The sequence below is a fragment of the Anoplopoma fimbria genome, chromosome 8, assembly GCF_027596085.1.
Source record: "Anoplopoma fimbria isolate UVic2021 breed Golden Eagle Sablefish chromosome 8, Afim_UVic_2022, whole genome shotgun sequence".
NCBI classification, from domain to species: Eukaryota; Metazoa; Chordata; class Actinopteri; order Perciformes; family Anoplopomatidae; genus Anoplopoma; species Anoplopoma fimbria.
The window spans coordinates 25868647-25894150 of NC_072456.1; the positions used below are offsets into that span (position 1 = coordinate 25868647).

Consider the following 25504-nt stretch of genomic DNA (forward strand, 5'->3'; position numbering starts at 1 on the left):
GCCCTTCAAAATAAAAGCTCCTCCTGCTTTTTCAAACGCAGAATACAACTTCCAGCGAGATAAAAGCTCTTATTTCTTTTACACATTATAAGAAATAAGTAACTATGAATTTATTAAGCAATTTATTGTTCGTATGCTCTGTTTTTTGCTTTTTCTTTACTATATTGCCTTTTACTTTGAAAAGAGGAGCCCTTTGCCCTGGAAGCTGTTTCACACACCATGCATGCAGGCTGGATGTCAACATGGACTTCATGTGCCTTACATTTAATACTATCGGTTCCTTTCTGACTGACTCAGTTTCACATGTCCAGTAGCTGACAGTACACTGAACACATGGCTGACATCACAGATCCAGAGGATGAAGGAGACCTTCAGGATCAAGTAAGATAGGTTTGCTTTTACAACCCTGCTGTTGGAGTTAAGACAACTTGGCAAGTTGCGTTCAAAGTCTTGTTTTGTGTGTAGTATTTTAATGTGGCCTGCAGAGAGCGTATGCACCAAACAGTACCTGTGGGCAGGTGAACCAGAGGTCCAGCAGCAGGAGGTTTTAAATGATATCAAATACCACTGAGAGCACATCCAGTAAAGGTGACACATCTGAAATAATATAATAGAGAGACACACACACACACACACACACACACACACACACACACACACACACACACACACACACACTCTCTGCAGGTTTCCCCCCAAGGTGTCAGGCTTCATTAACACAGCATGCAGGTGAGGTCTGAAGCTCTGCAGGTGCTGCACGGTTCACACAGAGGCCACACATCAACACAGGAAAGACAAAAGATGGACACACATTAACACCATCACATGCACACTTAATAGAATGTGTAGTTAGTTGTGTGTGTGTGTGTGTGTGTGTGTGTGTGTGTGTGTGTGTGTGTGTGTGTGTGTGTGCTCAAACAGTGCTAGTTAGTGCCGGATGTATTGGTGATTTTTGAAAAACACAGAGGGTTGTTTGATAGTGAAACTTGGGAACATGGCAAAAAAGTAAATACTTGTTTTCATGCAGCAGAAAGAACAACACTTTTTATGTCTATAATGCATTACACACATACTTATAATGTGTTATCTGCTTATAAAGCTGTATAAATATAGTAATAAGGACTCATAATGCTTTATAATAATAATAATCATAACACATTACCAAGCATTTTAATGTGACTTATAAGGTCAAGTATCATAATTGCTGGTCACTCACTGCAAGGATCATTGCGTTTTATGTATACATAAAAGTGATTTTTATAATGCATTTTACTCACTGATGTAATGATTTTGAATGTGATATAAGTTTGCTTTAAGTAAAGTACAAAATGATTATGCAACGTGTAGTGTGTTCTTGCATAGATTTAATGATATTTTTTTCGCTAAACTTAAAAATGTACTTACTTAAATCAATGCTCCAACTACATATGCACTGTGCAAAATGGCTTCTCAGCTTATTTCCCAAAATGTTTGAAATATTGCTTTTAATGACAGTCCGGGGTTTGAAATATCACCAAATATTTTTTTTACGGTGGCTGAGGAGCTTTAAGAATAACTTTATAGAAACAGACGATCTTCTCTCTGATGGTCTGGTTTACTGATGGAGGTCTAGAGAGGATCAGGACTAAACTGAGACTGGTTCAGAACCATTTAAAAGTTCCTCACAGTAACTTTAACACTGTGTGCTTTTGATGCAATGTAATTTGTGATTCTGGGCTATACAAAATAAACTGAATTGAATTGAATTGAATTGAATTGAATTGAATTGAATTGAATTGAATTGAATTGATTGATGCGTCAGTGTGCAGTTTGGTATTAATGATATATTTCCAGAGTGTGAAGCCTTCAGCACATCACCGGTCAAAATGTCTTCACGGATCACTTCCCGTCGACACATATGATTGATGTTTTCTCTCGTTAAGATCGAAGAGGTCGAGGCTCTGTCCTCCATCTACGGAGACGAGTGGTGTGTCATCGACGAAGCGTCCAGGATATTTTGCATCAAAATATCCGATGACTTGGAGGAGCCAACACTCACGGCGTGTTTGCAGGTAGAGAAAAAAACCCCAAATATTAGCATATATTAATCCAGTTTCTGGCTTAGCAGCTTGTTTTGAAATCCAGTTCATGATTTGTATTATTAATATTTTCTTTCTTATTGATCAGATAATTCTCCCATCTGATTATCCGAGCGCCGCTCCGCCCATCTACCAGATCAAGTGAGTCTATTTGCCTTTCAGATTTAATCCTCGCACTGATCTGCTGAATTGATAGAACAACATCCCACTCAAAACAACCCACTCGTCCTCCTACTCGATAACCCTCTGTTTGCTCTCGGCCTTTGTAGTGCGGCGTGGTTGCGAGGACCTGAGAGGAACAAATTGGCGAGCAGCCTTGAAGACCTCTACGTGTGAGTGCTTTCTGACTTAACGACGGGGCTCTGCAACAAAAAGCTTCACATGATTGTTTCTACGCTGCAGTTTATTTTCTCTAGTCCTTCTCTCTCAGATAATCCGCCCTCGTATGTATTCCTTTTAAATTTCGACAGGGAGCATGCGGGGGAGAGCATCCTCTACCTGTGGGTGGAAAAGATTCGAGAATTCCTGGTGGAGAAATCACGGAGCTCAGAAACAGGTGAGGTGTGAAAAATGAAATTCAAAAACTCCCTCAAGCAGTTTGTAATGACTTTAAATCACACTTGACAGACAGGAAATCATTAATCCTGTAGAGCTCACTTCTTAACACAGCAAGAGCAGGAATCTCTACTGCACTCATGCGTTTAATAAGCCCCGCCCACTTTAGGTACCGTTGCAGAGCACGTCAAACTTTTGATTTATAATGATAAAATGGCAGATTTTATAGCTCAAATTTAAGCGACAGTAAGACTTTGAATGTTATGCTGATGTGAACGTAACCATGCTTTCATTGTGCTGAATTTTTATTTTTGCGGTGCTAACAGTAAGTTAGCATCGCTACAGTTACCCCGACAACGGCTTTTTGGATTATTGCAGAAACATTTACGATACTTACAAGTTTTGTCCTGCAAAATAATCAAATGAACACCAACTTTATGAATTTTGAAGCTTGAAAAGAGTCAAAGGCTATTAACAAACTTTTAAGTTTGAGTTAGAATAGTTTGCAAGAGCGCGAGTATAAACACAACACGCAATGTTCTTGGTTTTTATTTTGCTCCACATTTTTTTTCTTTTGTTTTGTTTATTAGATGCTAAAAAAAACACCAACTCCAAATTCTGTACATTTTTTTCTTTTGTTTTGTTTATTAGATGCTAAAAAAAACTGCAACAATTTTGCTTTGATTACTTAGAAGGACTCCAAATTCTGTAGATGCCAAATATCGCTCTTAGTACAGCAGCATGCACAAATCGCTTCACATGAGGAGAAATCCAAATCTTGGCTTTGCTACATTTGCTAAGCTCGTACTGAACTATATCTTTTGGAGGGAGGGGCTTAGCTTTTTTTTTGCAACCAAAAAAAGCCATATTTGAGTGTGGAGGACCACAGGCTGTACATAAGAAGTGGACGTAGTCATCACAAGTGGCCCCGCGCCCATTGGTTTGTGGACTGCCTTTTGACTCTAAATGGAGCATCATTTACTAAATGAACATCATGCTGTATTGAAGAAGACTTGAAACTAGAGATTGAGACCATAAACTCATGTTTACAATGTTTACTGAGGGAATAAATCAAGAGAGAAGTAGAGTCATTTTCTCATAGACTTCTTAACGTCCTGTGTTTGTATGACCTATCCATTCATTCCCACCCGCCCTATGTGGGTTTTATTAGTCATCACACTCCTGGGGCATTTCATCTGAGCGTCTTTTAATGAAGCGCATTAGATGAACATTGTGCTTTGAAGCCCACTGTGTCTCTCCTTAAGACCCTAAAGAGGAGTGACAAAGTGTCGGTATTTGATCAGATTAGAAGTATGTGATAACATCCACACATGTTAACAGCCTGGCTCTGATAAAGCCCACTGTTTATCAGCAGGTAAATAATTACATCAGTGGTTATAAAGAAATAGTCGTATCAGGATGAATCTTCTTCTCTACCTGAGGTCCAAATGTGTCTTTCATCTTACTCCTGCTGAGATGCTCCTCCATTAGCACCTCATCTATCTGATGGGGTCTAAAGATGTGATAAAATGAGCACAAAAGGCCTATAGGGGCATTCAAAAAGAAATAACCTTCTGGGTCTGACTTTGAGTGACTGCATTGAATTAAGATCAATATCTATGTAATGGCTTCTGTTACCTTGGCAGAATCCTTTGAAGTGTAAAAAGAGTAAGAAGATACCCAAATAAGATTTTTCTAAGTGTCACCGTGCATCAGGGTTTTTTCGGTTATCTACAGCCGAGCAGGGTGGTGTCCATTATCGCTGCTCTCTTTTGAGCAACAAGCCTAAGAAAATATGAATTGTCCTCCCCGTTATTGGGTGGTATGAATTGTCCTCTCTCTGCGATTCATGTGGTAATAACCAGTCACAGCACTCAGAGGAGCCGGAGTGACGGCTAATTCCTATTCAGGGGGGTGGAGCGATAAGGCTAAAAGATGCACATTTCACAGAAAAGGAAATGAAAAAGGGAGCAAGCATAACAGAGGACATGCAAAGTAAGAGAAATAATAATGATGATGGTGATGATAATGAAGTTTGGTGGAATGAGACCAGACGGGAAGTAAAGGATGAAAAACATCAGAGAGACTGAAGTCACACCGGCTTTTAATAGATTATGTGTAGATAGATTCTTATGATCTATCTATGTGTGTATCTGCACGAGAAGACTAAACACTACAGGCATAACTGGACTTTACATTGTCGCTGCAACATTGTTAGATTTGTAGCCAGTTCAACTTTGATCATGTATTTTTATATTTTGGTAATTTTCTTTTTGGAAAAATCCTACTTACCTCTCATGTAATACATTAAGAAATGAGTTTTGTGATATCCTATATTTTTTCTCATTATCAAATCCAATTAAAAAGCCACCAACAATTGATTTAAAATGAATTTAACACAACAAAGGTGAGTGTAGATCTTAAGATCTCAGATCTTATGTGGACTGGACTATTGTGGCTAGACTGTAACATTCAGAGAGACTTTATTAAGAAAAATAAGAAGCATTGCATCAAGATAAGAAAGCACAATAACCCCAGGATGAAGCTTAATTAGTAACATTCATGTATGAGACGTGAATGCATACAGATGGAGAAGGAAAATAGGAGAGAGAAGCTCAGTGTAAAAGCTGTTTATCACCAGTGTGATGGGAAAATGCATTGTGGGAATACGGAATTTGCATGTGGATTTTACGCACGACAACTATGCACACAGCAGATGTTTCCGCATTGCCTTCAATGAGGCCCAACGAGTTTTGTTTTTGTTCTGAAGACGCATTTCTACGGAAATACTTCCTCTCCATGCAACATACCAAAACACACTAACGCTAATTGTTATGCAGAATGACAGAAATATTTTTTATGACATGAGTTGGAACAAACGATGTCATTGGTCAAACATATATTTCAGCATTCGGAAATCCGCAGAAATCGTATCTGTCCGAATATTTTTTCCACCCAACACAAATGTTCTGCATGACTACGCAAGTATTCACAACCCATAACGTCTTTTTTTATGAATTTCCGTGCAAATTTTGGGACGAAAATCCATGTATGGTGTAAAACAGCAGTCTAAACCTAAAGATGCATAACTAGGGGCTGGTCCAAGACAAGCCTGAGCCAGCCCCAACTATTAGCATAATCAAATAAGTCTTAAACCCACTCTTAAACGTGGAGAGGGTGTCTGCCTCCTGGACTGTAACTGAGAGCTGCTTCCACAGGAGAACATCTCAAATGCTCTGGTTCCCTTTCATTCTTGGATTGAACTGTTCAAATTTGCGTAATCCTTCCTCAGGCTCTAATCCTTTCTACTGGTTTTTGTAATTGGCGTCATCCATTATGAATTGTTTGTCTTGGTATCATAGGTCACAAAGCCATTTCAGTGTCAAAGTTAAGGTCATGTAATGGTAATTTGGTAATAAATTGCTCGGTAGGTGTCATTTTAATGACAAGCTGCCTTGTTTGAAGACGACTCAGTGAAACCAGGTTTAGGATTAAAACAAACAAGCTATTCTTTAATAGAGAGACACTACAGGAGAAGAGAGTTAAACATTTAACTAATATATATCACCATGAAACTTCCCCAGTTAATTACCTATATTAAGACAATACTTTTTTTCTATTACACACTTTGTTTGAATATGAAAACAAGCATTATTTTGTTAAATATGTGCTAATTTGCATACATTTCCATAACAGATATCTGAACATTGGATAAAACCAGGTTCAAAATTCTTGTTTCATTTTGTTTACATATTAGAGTCAAAGGTTTTTACAGAGGGAATTTTGGATATCTCTTTGTATCACTCCATAAATCTGAAAATACTCTCAACAGCCCTATAAAAAAATCAATTTCCTCCATGTTTTTAGTAATAAATGTTGTATAAATCAGACTATGAATGATATCTGAACAAACCCCTCTGTGTTAACCTTCAGAATATAGAGAGGAATGAAGCTGTAAAGTTTGGTGTATGTAAGAGCTACTGAAGTGGAGATTTCTGGATCAGAGTCTGAGAAAAAACTCATTTAGAGAAAACGTCCTTTAAAGATATGTTTAGTTAAATTACATACATGTTGAAGACACTACAGGTGAATAGGGTAAAAAAATACCTAATAGATATCAACATGAAACTTCACCAGTTGATTACTGACATTAAGACATTAAGATGAAATGTTATGTTTACATATGCAAATGAGGCATTCTCTAATGGTAACTTTTGATGAATTTAGGAGAAATCTACAGACGCAAATAGACAAAGTAGTAAAATAATAATAATTTTCCCCACTAGTCTGAAAGAAGGCGTGTTATGGAAGAAAACTAGACCAAAATCTCTAAGTAGACCACTGCATGAACATTATTTTTGCCCGTAGTGCCTCACTTAACAAGGCATAACCTTTTTTACATGACTGGCTTCAGTGGATCCTTCAGAGAAGGTGAACATGACGGCTGAAGAGGATGATGATGATGATGATGATGAAGACATACCAGACTTCAGGACACTAAAGCTGAATACAGAAAATGCTAATCTTTTCATGGATCATGCAAACGGTACAGTTTCATCAACTTAGTTGCATTGAATTCATTGTTAAACACAGCTTATTGTTAAATATATCTCTCTGGTTTGACACATCTTGTCCCGTAGATGAAGAGGTTCCTCCTATAAAACATGGAAACACCATCACAGACCGACGCAGTACCTTCCAGCCTCACTTAGCACCTGTGGTGACTCCAAGACAGGTAAAAAAACATGAATGACATGTTATTGTTTTTTATATTTTTGTCAAACCATGAAGACAAACGGCTAACGATAGCTTGTATGAGTTTCAGTAGAATTTACTCTGAGGGTCTTGGATATAAATGATATTATTTATTCACTGATTTCACAAAATGAGACATCATCCGGCTCACTCCTGCACGCTAATCTCCCTCTGTGGTTCTCCATGAACATACCGACTCGTCCTAAACGCTTCCACCTGCTGTGAAGAGCTGTTTAGACAAAAATATTTACTGACACAGCCGTCCTCCGGAGAGCAGAGGCACAGCATTTACATATTTCAAATGTTCAGTTCAACCTAATATATTATTGAGAAAAAGACCGAGATCTGCTTCACTGAGAGAAAGAAAAACTGACTTTTCATCTCGTGCAGCTTTATTTATTTATTATACATAAACAGTTTGGAGCCCCAGAGAGTTCAATAGGAAGTAATTAAATCAGACATTGTGAAATAAATAACACATGAACAATTATTTGAGGAATTATTAAAACTAATTGATTTTATTTCATTCAAGAATAATTAAGTTATAATTATCTTGAAATTATTCATAATGTTTGTTTCCAAATTTTAGATATAATTTTCACCAATGACACCGATTTCTTTATTTTATTGCCCTTATACAGACACAAGTAAAACAAAAATTGAAACACATAACTGCAAAGAAAAATGTATTTAACTAGTTTACAACTAGTTAAATTAAATAAATAGAACAGAAAGGCTTTGTTTTCATTGTAAAGAATACAACAAAATCATTAGCGCTACTTCTGATCAGAGCAACTAAACAACTTTAACAAACAAACAACAGCCAACAACGCAAGTTAGAAAGTAATAAGTAAATAAATACAATGTAATTTGCACTAGATAAAAAATTTTATCGCACTAGAATAAATGCAATTATTGCACAATATCCAGTATGTTTGCTGTAAAAAAGAGAGGTCGTGTTGGAGTAAAGTTTGTTTATAGCCCAGGGAAAGAAACTGTCAGCGTACAGATAGTTCAACTAGTTTACTTTTAAACCACTGTTACAGCAAACTGGACTGTGTGTTATTATGTAACATAATTATTGAGTTTCTGTTGTGACTCTGTGTTTTTTTTTTTTTGTGCTCAGTTTTAAACTCCCACAATCAGTTCTCATATTATGTAATGATATTATATTGTTATAGACACATAATAAAAAAGAAAAATACTAAAACACAGTCTGACCTTTGACCCTGACTATCAAACAGTAATATGACCAGCTGATCCCAAAACTGTGTGGGGGCGGAGCAGTGAATTAATTAGCGGCGCTATGTAAAAAAAGGTTAATGTTTGTCAGACTGCTTTAGAAGAAAAGTCTCTCAGTCCTTCATGATGTAGATTATATTATATTAAACAGCTGCTTACATGTTTATTGCATTTGTGTGGACAGAAGTTTAAAGATAACGGAGTTGAAGCACTTCTTTGTTGCTCAAACGCATAAAGTCCATGAAATGTGAGTTTAATTGGAAAATAAATTTCATTATAAGATAAAAGAAAACTTTTGAAATGTTTGTACAAATAATGAAATAACATTTTATAACAATGTGTTGAGTTTCTTATTCAGCTTTTTTATTTATTTGTATTTGTTTCATTATGTCGCATTCATACACTTTAGAGCTCCATAAAACTGAAATGTGTTCTTCAGAGGGTAAATAGTTTAATGCTGAAGATGTAGTACGGAAGCCCTGAGAGGAAAAAATTAAGAAATTCTGGTGATGTGACTGGATAATCTTTCTAAATTCCTTATATTTTTTCAGCTGTGAAACAAGTGTTTGTTGTTGTAATACTCATTACAGCCACAAGAGGCTCGAGTGCGCCATTAGTCTATGTTCTAAATAGGACAAAAAACATAAAAAACTTTTAATTTACAAAACTTGCTAACACACAATACATGTACCTTTTGTTAAGAGCGAATGGAGAAAATAAAACTCAACTGGAAGAAAACATGAATGTTTTTTGTCATATTTAGAACATGCGGTCGTGGTGCACTTCAGCCTCTTGTGGCCAAAATGAGTATTACATACATTTTCCACAGAAAATAAGAAGTAAGGAACTTAGAAAGATTGTTTTTCCACCTGTTGTTCAGTCATAAACACAGGAGAGAAAAAACTATTTAACAAAGACTTAAAAATGATCTTCACAAAAAAATTTGCCAAGACCTTTTTTCACAGATTTTTTTAAGGAACTGAGAAATCTTATTCTGGCAAACCCAGAATTGTTGTTTCTGTTGTTCTTAAATCCCAAAAGTCAGGAGAGAAAACATTTAAATCAGACTCAGGGCTTTTGTATTGTAGTGTTGAACTAGTCAGTGAGATATTACTTGAATACCATTAAAATATCAGTTTTATTAATAGGAAATGTGATTTTTCCTTCACAAACAGTTGACTAACGCTGGTTTGTGCATTAGTCAGCAGCGTCAGACGGCATGTTGACGTCAGAAGTTGTCATCTGCATCACTTTCAAACTGACTTGGTTATAAAATTCACTCCTCGTTCTCAACATTAAACCACTCAGTGTTTCAGCATGAAAGCAGTTTATATTTAAACACTGTGCTGAGGCAGAGAAACATCCTGGAGTAGATGTAGAAAGCATGTGAAGTGAGGAATAATGTTGTGTGTTGCAGGTTAAAATGGTCCTGGGGAAGCTGTATGAGAACAAGAAGATTGCTAGTGCCACTCATAACATTTATGCATACAGGTCAGTAATGTCACATATATACTATATATATTAACGTCTGTCATTATCTCACTATGCAAATCAAGCTGTCAGGTCACTGCTACGGTGTCTCAGTGCAGAGGAGCATGTAATGATTGGAGGCCTGTACGTCTCCTCTAAAGGGCAAATCACTGCTTAAAGTTAAGTAGAAGAAGGATTCTGATGGTGTAGTGTATTATGTTAATAGATATGTGGGTTTATGTCTTTCTGTGTGTGTTTTCACATGCATGTGCAGTATGGTTTTTCTTCTGTCAGTGTGTTCTAATTAGGTCGATGTCGAGCCGCCCGTGCACTGGCTGGGTGGTCATTACGGCTGACATTTAAAGATGCCGCCGGTGTCACGGCCTCGCCCTCTCAACCAAAACGTCTCAATGCTCTCCCGCCTGACGCCAAGCTGTTGGGATTCTCTCTGTCTGTTTGCAGGATTTACTGCGAGGACAAGAACAGCTTCCTGCAGGACTGCGAGGACGACGGCGAGACGGCGGCGGGGGGGAGGCTGCTCCATTTACTGCAGGTCTTTATTTTCACTGACTACTTATTGTCATGAAACAGCAGATCATTCTTTCCAGCTGCGTACTTAAAAGGTACCGCGATGAACCTTTTGTGAGGATTTTGGCGACCCCTGTGGACAAAATATGTAATAATGATATAATAATAATATCTTTATTTATATAATACTTATGAAAACAAAGTTACAAAGTGCGACACATAGAAACAAATACAAAATAAAACAGCGATATCAAAGAAAAAGTAACAAAAGAGCAACAAACATGAATAAAAACTAAAGGCATGCAATTATAGTTTTTAGCTTAGATTTAAAAGCAGCTACTGACTCCGTCCATTTGTTTCGTTAGTGTTTCCGAGCACCACAGTCCCTTTAGAAAACCTCTCATTTTACTGCAGCATGAACTGACAGTCTGCCTCTCTCAGTCCTGGTTCTGGTTCTCCCGTTGCCTTCCTTCCCTCCAGCGGGTCCAGCAATACGGCCTGGGTCTACTGTGGACTGGTCTCTGGGATCTGGTCTGTCTGGACTGCTGCTGGATGAAATCTGCATGATTTCATCTGGTTTCTCCAGAATCCGACCCGGTGGCTCTGATGACGAGCTTTAAGAATAACTTTATAGAAACAGACGATCTTCTCTCTGATGGTCTGGTTTACTGATGGAGGTCTATAGAGGATCAGGACTAAACTGAGACTGATTCAGAACCAGTTTAAAGTTCCTCACAGTGACTTTAATCACATCTTGCTTTTGTCAAAAAGCTAAAAAGCCACAAAAAGTGGTGAATGAGTCAGAGCAGCACACAGAAAGCTTTTGCCCAGAACACTTTGTCGAAATTGCCAACTTTCTTTTGGATTCTGTGTTCTTTAGTGGGCCTCTCTTCTATTCCGCCTTGTTCATTTTTCACCGTCAGCATCTACTGTGTCTTTTAAATCGTTACGAGTACAGAGGTTTTCCACGGATTCTGACAAATCGCTCGTTTCTGTGGGAGTTTTGTGCCAGTCTGACGTGAGCTTTTCAAGTAATGCTCCTTATTAACACCAACACATAGTATATGTAGGTGATATTAAACTATATATTGTGTCAAATATATCAAAGAGGTAAGAATCATGAACGGAGAATACAGACAGCATACTATGCTAATGCTAATTGTACATTTTACACCATAAAAGTGATATTTTTTAAACAGAGATTTTAAAATTGTTTCACTTTTAATCATGTCAGGTGATGTAAACAACGGCAGGTTACTAATTTTGATGATTACTGTTCAACCACCAGAAAGGCTGAGAGTCCTCTGTGTCCGGTCACATGGGAACATTTTGTGCCTATTGTGTCCTGAATACAAGAGGTGAAGGGAGATGTGGTCCAGGCGACATGTTGATTAAAAAAGAAAGAGCACCGCCAGACATCAGTAAATCATAGTATAGATTAATTACTTTTTTTTAATTAATTTTCAATTTGTTTTATCTGTAAGATGACAGCAAATGTGAGAGAAGGAAAATGGACTAAAGCGGTGTCCCATATTATCATACTGATTCTGTTTCTGAGAGTTTAATGTGTTAATGAAAAAGTGACAGCTGTAAAAAAAAAAAAAGAAGAAAATCAGAAGTAATTTTAGATATGAGATGAAATGCTCATCAACAGTGACAGTCGGCGACAATGTTGATTAAAAAAGCTTCAGCGCAGCCGGTACCGACGACTTCCTCAGCCTATCACTAAAAACTAGGAACATTTTGCACATTACCTTTGAGCTTTCTATCCTTTTTTTTGTTGCTCCATGATCATTAACGAGTCAGGGGCCAAAGCCACTAATGGATCCTGCCTTTCTTATCAGTATAATATAAAATAGAAATACATTAAGTAGGACACTTGCTAAAACACTTTGATAATACAAAGTCTGGTCTCCTGCTAGAACATCAAAAGCTTCCTGAGAAAAAACAGCCTGGATCGGGCCCTTTTATTAAAGATGGTGCTTTGTCCCAGTTCATTTCCTGTTGCAGTTAACGGTTGTGTCCAACACTAACATGATATTTAATATGCAAAAAAGTTTGAGAGATTTCTTCAGCATGTCTGAAATCTTCGTATGAAACCCAAGAGTTCCCAAAATTGCATACTATTTCTGATGAATTATTACAGTATGGAAACATTGGACACTTCCACTTTGTTAGGTGGAATGTCATTTTTTGTCAGCTCACAAATAATTGTTTGGTCATAGGAGGTGGGCACAGGGTTACCACGGTAACGCGTCTCCAACCAGCGAGGAGGCTCTCAGTAAGTGACTTTGTGATAACAGTTAAGCGTTTTATTCACACAAAAGTATGCTGAACAATAGTTCACATATTCAGTTTGAAGTGCAGTGAATGACATCAGCTCACATCAGGAAGTAACCATGGACCCAAGCTGTTGCCTAGCAATGCAATATGCTTTTAAATGGTCTATTATACAAAAGAACACAGAGGCACGTATCCAGCAACACAAAATACACAATATTTAGCTTTAAGTGTGATTGTTAGAAGTCACAGTTTTGCATCACTTCCTGTTAGTAGAAAAATGTTTTAGTTAACTGACTTCTTGTAAACTAACATCTAAAACTATGGAAGCCCTGAGAGGCAAGTGAGAAATACAATTATGGGAGATCCATTTTTTTAAGTCTGAGCATGATTTAAGAACATGTGAAAAAAAGGTTTTGATTGGATAATTGATCTGTTACGTATAAAAAAAAATCTGTGGCTCAGGTGAAAAAATTGGTTTTGCCAGGTGAAGTATTTATAGTTTTTGAAAGGAAGATTTGTAATACTCATTCTGGCCACACGAGGCTGAAGTGCACAACTACCCCCATGCTCTAAATATGACTAAATCATTCAAGCTTTACTTTCTCCATGTTCTCTAAACAACAGGTACATACATTGAGTGTTTTTAAGTTATGCAAATTAAAACTCATCTGGAAAAAAGTGCTTTTAGAAAAAAAGAGAAAAGCAGCAAATTTGACACATTTGAGAACAGAAAAATGTCAGAAAAAAATTTGCATTTGAGTTTTTCGCTTGACTGTGTAGATAACTGACTAACTGATCCAGCCCAAAGAGACGGTGTTAGAAAACCTTCCTTCACCGTAATGAAAACGCAACCAGAATTCAGAAGTAAGGAGTTTGTAACATTTAATGTCACCTAATTTGCATTTAAATTATAATTTTCAGGTTATTTCGATAATTGCTTTTAGCCTGTTAGGGTTGATTTCATTGTCTTACATCACCATCATGATCTCTTATGAAGTCAGAATCATGATGTGAGAATTGCAGAGTCAAACATCAACTTATCTAAGTGTACTTCTCCACAGCAGATATTGTCTCTAGTATAACACCACTCATATTTACAGCATGTGTAATTTTTCCCTCTGTGCCTCTCCAGAGAAATAGTCCATTTCAAAAAATCTTTCCATTCCACATATCAAAGAGGCACTTGTGCTGTCAGATGGCACGATGATTCACACACACACACACACACACACACCCACATCACACCCAAACGTGCAATTGTCCACACACTTTTTGTCTCGCCGTAATATTGAATGAAGGCCAGTGAAAGGTTTGTGACAAAAATAAATAAGTAAAAGTTTCCTGTAATCAGAGCTCGGCGGTGACTTGAAGTAGTTCTGTCATTCTCATTACCAGTCGGTGCTGAGTCGTATCAGAGCTCCTCCAGATGAGATCCATGACTCATGTCAAAGTTCATACTCATTTGTGAGATGACGGCAGTCGTCCATGCCAGTGTGACCCTGTTAGAGTGATAAATTAGTGTGAATTAGTGATGTGCATTCTCGGTGAAAGTGCGATCCTCTGCACAGAATTCAGATGAATCAAGCTGTCTTTGACTAATACAGTGTTTCCTTCCAAAACAGCTCTTAAGAAATGCATCGATCTTCACTCTTTGGCTCGATTTTGCTTTGATTACTTAGAAGGACGTACTCTCTATTAAATATCTGAATGCTTGTCAAGCAATATGCATCTTTTAAACATATTTTTCATGCTTCCTGGTAAAGAAGCCCCAACATATTTTTTTGCTTTATGGCATGTCATCATATCATAAACTGTATATAAGAAGTGGACGTAGTTGTAGGGACGTCACCCATTGGTTTGTGGACTTCAGTTTTGAAGCCTTGCCTTTGGCATTTTGGCCGTCGCCATCTTGTTTTTTTGCAACCAGTGAATAAAAGTGACCATATTTGGAGTGTGGAGGAGTGAAGTGTAGACTCCATATATGGCTCTGGTTACAATCTGTCAATCACAGTAGCCCCGCCCCTAAAGCATCCCCTGCTTTATGGTCTGTTTGACTCTAAATGGAGCATCATTTACTAAATGAACATCATGCTGTATTGAAGAAGACTTGAAACTAGAGATTGAGACCATAAACTCATGTTTACAATGTTTACTGAGGGAATAAATCAAGAGAGAAGTAGAGTCATTTTCTCATAGACTTCTATACAACCAGAGGAGTCGCCCCCTGGTGGACATTAGAGAGAATGCAGGTTTAATGCACTTCAGCATTGGCTTCACATTTTAGAACCAGAAGTTGACGACCGCAGTAGGACTAATCGATTTTTGGGGAAAAATATATACGAATTACAGCACATTCATTTTTGTAAGTATTGCCACGAACGATGCCAGAGAGAATGATAGAAAAGTTCCAAGAAGCGTCCGAGAAAGGTTTCTGGAGTGGATGCCATTGACTTCTCTCAATGCTAAGGAATAGTGCTCCAATGCATCATTCTTTGTCTCCTTTAGCAGAGGAACTGGACAATTCTGGGGCAAAAGAAAAAGGAGATAATTCCGTCCTACATTCCTTTCGACAGACCCACGTTTATAACATCCGCCATCGTGTAATCATGAAGCCTAGAGTAAGTGCAGTCAGAGTTCTCTTAACACAGCTATTTTCTTTTTTCTAAGAAATCTCCATCACATATTTCCTTGATTTAAAAACGTCACAAAGTCAAGTTCAAGGAAAAAACTATTACAAAAAATAGAGAGCTTTCCCTGGTGCAGACAGGCTTCATAAGCATTGTGTGGACTTTTTGTCTTGCCGTTTATTTACATGTAAAAGTCCCGCACTCCAGCTTTAAAGCTTAACCAATCCATCATTTTGTACTAAAAAGATCAGATGGGTGAGAGTTGTCGCCTGCACTGAGAATTATCCTCTGATTCTGTGCAAAAATCAAAAACATTGACAATGACGACTTCCTCTCATATCGTCATTTTTCAACCTAATGTGGACGTACAGTACATGCGAGCAGATGAAAAGACTTCCTACAGCTGACTGACCTACTGTAACTGGAGTGATGGCATCAGGTCGGCCGTCTTCCTGCTCCTCCTTCAGAGCAACACACTGATTAATCTTCTACTTGTCACACTCTCAGCGTACCAATTTACATGAAGAGCTTTCTTCTTAATCTATTCTTCTCTAATCTCATTCCTCTCCACAAGCCTTTCTTCCCATTTCCTCTTTTAGATTTGTGCTTCTGAATGTGGAAGTGTGTCGTAATGAATACAAAAAAAAAAGGATCTGATTAATAGTGTCAGCAGCCAGATGTGGATGAGTCCCCTCCAATGACATTGCACTTTCTGTGTGTGTGTGTGTGTGTGTGTTGCTGTGCCGAGTCAAATTATCCTCTTTATGTGACATATAGGAATGAGTTTTGCTTATTTGCTATTAATTAACAGTTTGATGGGAAGATTAATGTCAAAAACAAATCCTCTCAATGTCTGATCCATTGTTAAAGGTTAAGTGTGCTGTTCATTTAGAATATTCTCACAGCTTTACCCTGCAGACAACGGTAACTAAAGCCGTTGAGGCCATCTATGCTCCCTTTGAGGCCACCGGACTCCTTTGACAAAAACAGTAACACACAAGTTGTTGGTCTACCGCTGCCGCAATCGGTTTAGCTTAGTTTTTTTAACTTGATGCGTGTGCAACCCCATAGATAACTGATAAAAGCACTATTTACGTTTCTAGGTATTTTACAAAGAAGGCTAGTTTGTTTTGAGATGCTTTAGAAACAGGAGGTCATAAAAATCTTCATTTGAGTAAATATTTTGCAGCCAAATCAAATTGTTTAACGGATATTCAACCTTTGTGTCTTTAAAATGCATTTAATACTTGACATGTTTCTTTACAGGGCTTGTACAAAGGGGATAAAGTAGTCCATGAATATGAGAAATTAGTTTACAGATAAATATAATCACTCCTTGGCAATGTGGAGGATGGTTTATGGCATTTTGGCGGTTACACCTACAGTCAATGGGTTATACTCGTTGTCTTTTTGATTCTTTACAGTTCATTTAGTTTGAACGCCTTATAGCGTTTCAGAGAATAATGCAACGAACAGTGCAGAGAGCATAAACGCCTCTTTTCATGCTCAGAGCTTGCGTGCCGTCCACTGAGGCTTGCACTACGGTGCCAAGCCCGAGTTTGTTTCTGTTTCTGTGTGACTGTTTAAGAGGTTAATTCGGATTCTTTCAAAGTCAAACAATAAAACAAACTAACCGAGGCAGCGGTAAAACATCGACTCCTGTGGTCTGCAAGATAAAAATACTGTTAATGTGAGTGAAATCTTGTGGCTTTGAAGAGAGCATAGATAACGGCTTCAGGCAAAGCGATAAAAATATTCTAAATATAGCGTTCACTTAAACTGATATTGATTCTTTTAGGTGTCTTAAATACGTCCACAGCAGTTCATTGCTTTGCTCCGTGCTGCTTCTCCTGTCTGTTTCTACAAACTCCATCTACTGTAGTAAAACACTGAAATCAGAACTAAGCCTTTAATATAAAAATATTGATTATAGCAGCTTTAATAACACTATTGTTTTAAGGGTCTTTTTACTGCTGCCCCTTTAACAGGTCTGTTATTGCTTTGTGGATTCTAGTTTTATGTTGTTTGAATTTATATTCATGGTTAATTTCTCGGTATTAATATCTTTCATAAACTGCATTATGATTACGATTGGATGATGCTGTAATCGCCGTGATTTTCTAGATGATAAATCGAACCTTGAACCTTCCTGTCTCTGTGCTGCTAACCTCAGCTAAACATTTCCTGGAGCCAGATATTGACACTCAAAGATGAAAGGGGGGAAATTACATTTTCTCATCTAACTCTGTGGAGGATAGCCAAATAGGGAAATTCCCCCCACATTTCAAGGTCCAGAGTGACAGCTGATGGCCGAGTCGGATACACTTAATGAAGATTTATCAACCACAGGATCAAATCTGCTGTGAAATATCTGGCCCCTTGAAAATGGTTTTCAGAGGAGGGTGTTGTGTCACATATTTATTGTATTCGTCACTCAGCGGCTGTCTCAAGTTCACACTAATTTCACATTAACTATGTGTTTGTGTCTCACCACAGATTCTGGACGTGCGTAACGTCGCGGTGGTCGTGTCTCGATGGTACGGAGGTATTCTGTTGGGTCCTGACCGCTTCAAACACATCAACAACTGTGCTAGAAACATCCTGGTTGAGGAGGGATACGCTGCCTCCACGGTGAGACACTCTCTGAGCCTCTTACACATCGATCTGTCACCTTCCACTGACACGTCATCGGTCAAATGTGACGTTGATGTTCGTTTTTTGATGCTGGGAAACGTCTGTTATCTTGTAGTTTTTTTTACAGTGATAATGGAGAAAGATGGGAAAATGTGGGAAAAAAGAGTAGGGGAATGACATGCAGCAGACTGTCTGTCTGTCCAGCAGGGAATTGAACCGGTGACTCGCTGTTCAGGGCATCGACAACGTTTCCTCATACAACCTTTCGTATGATGTCTTACGAAAGAATTGTCCCCCTTTTTTTGTTTGGGTTTCTTACAAAAGTCCAGCAGCTGTCAATTTCCGCTTGTTACACGACACAGTCTTTTCAAAAAAAGCTTCCGTGCACATAGGAAGCAACTTAGTTAGGTTTAGGTAAGAAAACTATATAGTTAGGTTTAAGAAGAAATCCTGAAGTACTTAGCTGGGTTTAGGTAATACAACTACTTAGTTAGGTTTATGTAAGAATACTACTTAGTTAGGTTTAGGGAAACATGGTGGTTTGGGTTAAAATAATTACGTTAGTGCCGTTATAGAAGAATGTAAGTTACGTGATAAATAAATCAACGTTGACTTATTGTTTCACACGAAAAAGCCGTGTTCTGCGTGAAATACCATTCTGTTTGCCCTGTGTGGGGTTTTAAGGTCTTAATACACAGATTACATACAAATAGTTTTTTTGTGGTATATACCTGAAAAACAGCAGGTCACTCGTCGTTGGTATAGCTACAAACGCTGTGAGAGGAACAGCCTTTGACAGAACGCATTTAGGTCCCGCCCACACCGAAGGGTAAACTATTCACTCTCCATTGACTTTGTATTGCCTGAAGGTGCCTCCTTGTCACTTTTCTCTTCTAGAAAACAGAAGAAAAATGCCTAAAAGCTTCTCTGTAGCTGGAGTCAGCAGGGTAAAGGAACAAAGAACCAATTTATTTTTAAGCTGCCAAACCAAAAGACTGAGCCTTTAAGAAGACAATAATGAAGCATCAGCAGGAAGAATGAAAACGCCACTCATGAGTTTATGGTCTCAATCTCTAGTTTCAAGTCTTCTTCAATACAGCATGATGTTCATTTAGTAAATGATGCTCCATTTAGAGTCAAACAGACCATAAAGCAGGGTATGCTTTAGGGCGGGCTTTCTGTGATTGACAGGTCTATTCCAGAGCCGTATACGGCGTCTCTACGTCTTTCCTTTGAAGTCCAAATATGGTAACTTCTGTCCATTGGTTGCGAAAAAAACCCAACATGGCGACGCTCGGATTCCACAAAGTCTACGTTCACTTCCTATATACAGTCCATGGTTGCGTTCTGCCTTTTTATACTCATTTGTTATGCGCCATAAACACTTTGCCATCACGTTGCACCAATATCGACCTTTTCCCTTGTGTACTCCAAAGATTTTCTTTTTTCCCCTTTTGACAAACCATTCCAGAGTCTGAAGGCCAAAAGAGAAGACACTCTCAGACAATAAAAAGTAACCGGTTCTAGTGACACATAGATTATTATTAAACCATAGAGTGTCTGTTTCCACAGTAACTCCTCAGCAGCTGTCACATTAGGGATACGACTTCATTTGAAGTGTCTGGTTGCCACATGTTCCGAAGATCAAACACTCTCTCCTCGCTCTCACCAGCCTGAAGTTAGGTCCAGTCCGCTTTGAAGTCGTCTTTGTGTCCGGAGAAGTTATTCCAATGGTAACGTGACTGACCTTTGAGCTGCTCCCTCACATAGATTAAAGGTACTGCAAACCCACTCTTAAAAAGTATCCGACTTCAAAACCCCATCAACTCTCTGTGAAAACAGAACATGATTTCATTCCCATCCCGACAGCAAAGGCTCAGTTCTCTGACAGCTTATTACAAGCCACAGTCTGTGGACGGAGGGACAGAAAAGAAAATAGCCTGATTCCAGTTTATGAAGTGGTTTTAAAAAACAACCAATAATAGTTTAGAATTGATTCTCAAACAAACAGCTTGGTTTTAGTTGCCTGAAGCCTCTCAGAAGCTTTTTGATTGACCGGTCCAAAAAAGCAGAGCAATCATTGAGTCCTGATAAATATCTTCAGTAGATGTGATTTTAAGTGCCCTGAAAATGGCTCCACGAAGCTCGTAAGCAGTTTAAAAAAAAGTAAAAAACAACATAGTGATGTGATGTTTTCATCTATTTGACTCTAAATGGAGCATCATTTACTAAATGAACATCATGCTGTATTGAAGAAGACTTGAAACTAGAGATTGAGACCATAAACTCATGTTTACAATGTTTACTGAGGGAATAAATCAAGAGAGAAGTAGAGTCATTTTCTCATAGACTTCTATACAATCTGACTTTTTCTTTTTGCAATCCTAGGAGTTGCCCCCTGATGGTTAATTGAGAGAATGCATTTTTTAAGACACTTCCGCATTGGCTTCAAACAGCAGAACCTATTGTCTGAATAAGAAGCAAAACACTTTGAGGTAAAGTGAATATTGGAAATGGGAGAATTATTCCTTGGAAGAGAGAGTGAGAACTATTATATGAGATCAAGTCTATCAGTACTTGGATTGGATTTAGGAGGAAAATAGAGCTGAACCACCAGTTTTACACCTTTTTTTTCAAAGGTTTCTGCCAGTTATTTTTGCAGCATGTGGGACACTTACTAGAAATGGTAACAAGGCTACTTCCTGTCGGCTGATAATTGGGAGGACAAGCGTTGGAGAGTGACTGGTTTACAGCCCCTTTTTAAACACCATATGAGATATCAAGGAGCAGCGTGCATATTAAAAATTTCCGCTCTGCTGTATGAAACAGAATTGTCATTAAGGTAATCTTTTTATCCAGACAGGCTGTTAAAATGTCGGGAGGTGTACAAGTTAGCAGGCTGGATTGTTAGATAAATAATTACTGGAAAATGTTTTATAAGAGTACTTAAGAGTACAATGTTTGGATAATGCAATTATTTGAATACATTAAAACAGCAGAGGGAATGCCAATCAGAACATTGTTATCGGCACATTTCGGTAAAGCAGGGAACCACAGCGGGAGTTCTGGTAAAAGTGTCTGTCTTACATTGAGTCATGAGCTTTAAATCAACACTTAAATATTAAACATGGAAAAAGCTTTGGCACCATTAAGTGGAGTGCTAATGTAAGATAATTATTAGTCTATTCGTTCTCTAACCCTTTGCTCTTCTTTCACAGGATGAAGCCGCCAAATCTGGAGCAAAGACCAAAAAGTCAAAAAGCAAGAAGACAAAGTGAATTTCAGAAGAGGAAAAAAATGACTTTTGTCTCAAATAAATATTCATAGTTTTTTGAAGAGGTTGTTGTAAGCAGGTTCCGAAATGTCTTAAGAGAGACAAACAGGGATTTCTTGCAATTACAAATAATTTATTCAAGATTACGACAGTATAAAGTGCTGCAGGAATGAGACCTATAACCCTGAATTGCATTTTTGCACTTATGGTTCGCTTGTTTCAAAGACATGCTGTTTATTAATGTGTTTGGTGAGATGAGGTGAAATAAGGTCTGTGCTGAACACAAGATTAGGAGATTTTAACGTTTTGACTACTACATAAGATACTTTAGTAAATACCACTCTCTTGAATTTTGAAGCTTTTACGTGCCATAAAAAAGCCAGTGCAAACAAGAGTCTTAATGAAAGGACTTAATGTGAAGTCATGTGACAGTGGTGAATTATGAGACAATATGCCCCTGGGCACAGATCCAAGTCTAAAAGGCAAAAGGTTTCCCTTTGTAATTATTTTGGTACTTTTTGTAGTTATTTTAAGTTTGGTTTTGCCCCTTTTTTTGTCTTTTTTTGTCTCTTTGTAGTTGTTTTGGGTCTCTTTGTAGTCATCTTTTGTCTCTTTGTAGTTGTTTTGGGTCTCTTTGTAGTCATCTTTGTCTCTTTGTAGTTGTTTTGTGTCTCTCTGTAGTCATCTTTGTCTCTTTGTAGTCGTTTTGTGTCTCTTTTTGGTCTTTTTGTGTCTCTTTGTAGTCATCTTTTGTCTCTTTGTAGTCGTTTTGTGTCTCTTTGTGCACATTTTAAGTCCATTTGTGGTTGTTTTGCCCTTTTTTCAGTCATTAGGAATCTCTTTGTTGTCTCTTTGTGTCTCTTTCCAGAAGTTTCTTCTTTGTATTCGTTTCATTATTATGTTTTGGCTATTTTGAGTTTCTTCTTTGAAGGTACAGGTCGTTGGTACAGGTATAGTCGAAGGTCAAGGGGGGCTGAGACTTTGGGCCCCTGGTCCTGTGCCTCGTAGGCCTGTTTAGTAATCCATCCGTGACTGTGATGTAGTTCATTCATAGCTTAACGTTAGCTTTTTATTCTGCTGATTGTATTCAAGCTTCAAAAATCAGAACAGTGGTGTTAATTTGCAAAAGTTATCCTGCTGAACCAAACTTGTAATTTTCATAAACCTTTGTTTGCCACAGAGCTTATTTTCTGCAATAATCCAAAATCCAATAGAAAAATGATAATGGCTTTTTATCAAGTGAACCAGTGAGATGCTAACTCCTGGGGCTTCTGTCATCCCTGAAGGACTTATGTCAGCTGATTGCTTTAACTCTTTTATATTGCACCATCTTGACTGAGAAGCCTTGAAATTAAATGTTTGATGAACATGTTTTCATTAAACAAATCAAACCATGAGATTTTTTTCCATAAAAATGGCTGACAACTTTTTATTCATCATTCCCACATAAGGATTTGCACCACTCTTATTAGAAAACCAAATAATCATTACATGCTTAAATGGAGGAATTTGTTCAGGAGAAAGCAGCTTTTGTCCGCCTTTAATTTCAAATGTTAATGTGAGAATATTTGTCCTTGTGGGCGTGAATTCAGCCGAATCCGCATGTGGATGAGATTCATGCCCTATTTCATTCAGCGTTTCCAGGAAAATATGATCAGACACCACTGCTCATAAATGAACTTCACTGAATCCCTTTAACACAAACGCTCTGAGACTCGGTCCCATCATTCACATTTCCCACAATGCATTTGACACTCGCTTGAAGCCAACCCGTTAATATTCAACTTATCACAAGTTGCAAGCTTTTACCCCCCGTTGGCTCCAGTGGGAATGTGCCTCACCTCCCTGTTTTGGCGTCACTTGATGCATGCAGAGACACGGGCTGCATGTGAACCAGTGCAGGGCAGCTTTCTAAAGGAAACACCCAGCGCTCAGCGGTTAACTCTGCAGTTTGTTTGTCACCAGCACAACACCACAACTGTGACGTAAAAACACTCATCCGTTTATCTCCAGGGAATGAAACCCATACTTTTATCCAACGAGGACATTTCATGTGAATGAGAACACAAGTGAAACACAACAGCCTGAGAAACCGTCCTCCATGTCTGCTCACAAAGCCGCGTGCTCATTTCAGCCACTGGGAGAATAATTACAGCTAATTCTCTTAACAGAGCTGGTTTCTCTGCTGACAAGCTGTCATCACGCTGAACCCATAATCTCAGCCTGTAATTATATATTTTATTTCTTTAGAGGCTTGTGAGGAACTCATTCTTCTGAAAATGCATCTTCGATGATGAGAATAATTAACCTTTCCTCAATTTAAAATTGAAGCCATTACAGGAGAACTCCAGAGCGCGTTGGTGTAAGACATCCATTGTTAACAGCAAAATAACAAGAATGTCAATATCCTGTCAAAGCATGTGAGTGAAACCGCACTTTCTTGGTTGGTAGCAATCCCACAGTTTCTCTTGTGGTTAGATCATCTTTAATCAACACGGATAAAGCAGAAGACAGTGTTCATCTCACTGCATTCTCTCTTGCACATGTACAATACCTATAAAAAGTATTCACCCCCCCTTGGATGTTTCACCCTTTGTTGCTTTTATACATGAAATAATGGTCAATATAATTTGGCTTTTTTGACAAGAATTTGCAAAAGAAAAAACCTCTTTAATATCAAAGTGAAAACAGATTTTTACAGAATAATGTCAATTAATTAAAAATAAAATATATAAGGTAAAGTAAACGATTGCATAAATATTCAGTCTGTGTGGATATGTCTCAGTCAGGCTGCCACATCTGGACACTGCAACTTTTCTCCATTCTTCCTCGCAAAACAGCTCAAGCTCTGTCAGGTTGCTCGGGGATCGGGCGTGAACAGCTCTTTTCAAGTCCAGCCACAAATTCTCGATCGGATTGAGATCTGGGGTTTGACTTGGCCACTCCAGAACATTCACCTTGTTGTCTTTGAACCATTTCTGTGGAGCTTTTGCTGAATGCTTGGGGTCGTTGTCTTGCTGGAAAATAAATCTTCTCCCAAGTCGTAGTTCTCTTGCAGACAGATTATCCTCCAGGATTTGGCGATATTTATCTGCATTCATGTTCCCCTCTACCTTTACAGGCCTTCCAGGGCTGCTGAGAAGAATCCCCAGAGCATGATGCTGCCACCACCATGCTTCACGGTGGAGATGGTGTGTTTGTGGTGATGTGCAGTGTTTGGTGTTCGTCAAACATAGCGTCTAGTCTGATGGCCAAAAAGCTCAATTTTTGTCTCATCAGACCAAAGAACCTTCTTCCAATTGACCTTGGAGTCTCCCACATGCCTTTGGGCGAATTCCAGGCGAGATTTCATATGAGCTTTTTTCAACAGTGGCTTTCTCTTTGCCACTCTCCCATACAGCTTCGAAAGAAGATTTTAACTCCTTCAGAGTGGTGTAGGGGTCTTGGTGGCCTCCCAGCGCCAGTCTTCTGGCCCGGTCACTCAGTTTGTGAGGACGGCCAGCTCCAGGCAGATTTAAACAAGTGCCATACTCCTTCCATTTCTTAATGATGGATTTAACTGAACTCTGTGTAATGTCCAGTGAGTTGGAAATGTTTTTGTAGCCATCTCCTGACTTATACTTTTCAAGGATCTTTTCTCTGAGTTGCTTGGAGTGTTTTGTCTTCATGTTGCAATTGTAGCAGGAATACTGATGAACCAGAGACTGGACCTCCCAGACACAGTTTGGTGTTTTTATACTACAATCACTTGACACACATCAACTGCACTCAGGTGATCTCCATTTCACTAATTGTGACACTGCTGGCATCAACTAGCTGGACCTCTGTTGAAGGGGGTGAATATTTATGCAAACACTTATTTTACACTATATATTTTTAATTAATTGACATTAGTTTGTAAAAATCTGTTTTCACTTTGACATGAAAGAAGCTTTTTTTTTGCAAATTCTTGTCAAAAAAGCCAAATTATATTGACCATGATTTCATGTATAAAAGCAACAAAAGGGTGAAACATCCAAGGGGGGGGGGGTGAATACTTTTTATAGGCATTGTAACTC

General features: G+C 38.3%; 1 protein-coding gene across 1 annotated transcript; it reads left to right on the top strand.

Annotated features, from left to right (window-relative positions):
- The first annotated feature begins 234 nt into the window (after nt 1-234).
- Nucleotides 235-22837, top strand: impact (impact RWD domain protein). The gene is made up of 11 exons (XM_054603147.1): nt 235-381; nt 1923-2051; nt 2167-2219; nt 2348-2410; nt 2549-2634; nt 7048-7179; nt 7274-7368; nt 10048-10121; nt 10563-10653; nt 18035-18169; nt 21391-22837. Exons 1-11 carry the CDS (start codon nt 334-336, stop codon nt 21448-21450), a joined length of 966 nt encoding a protein of 321 aa, XP_054459122.1. The 5' UTR covers nt 235-333; the 3' UTR covers nt 21451-22837.
- The last annotated feature ends 2667 nt before the right edge of the window (nt 22838-25504 follow it).

Coding starts and splice junctions, on each gene's coding strand:
- impact (XM_054603147.1), top strand. CDS start 334: ATGGCTGACATCACAGATCCAGAGGATGAAGGAGACCTTCAGGATCAA. Junction 2,052..2,166: donor CACTCACGGCGTGTTTGCAG/GTAGAGAAAAAA, acceptor CTTATTGATCAG/ATAATTCTCCCATCTGATTA. Junction 2,411..2,548: donor AGCCTTGAAGACCTCTACGT/GTGAGTGCTTTC, acceptor AAATTTCGACAG/GGAGCATGCGGGGGAGAGCA.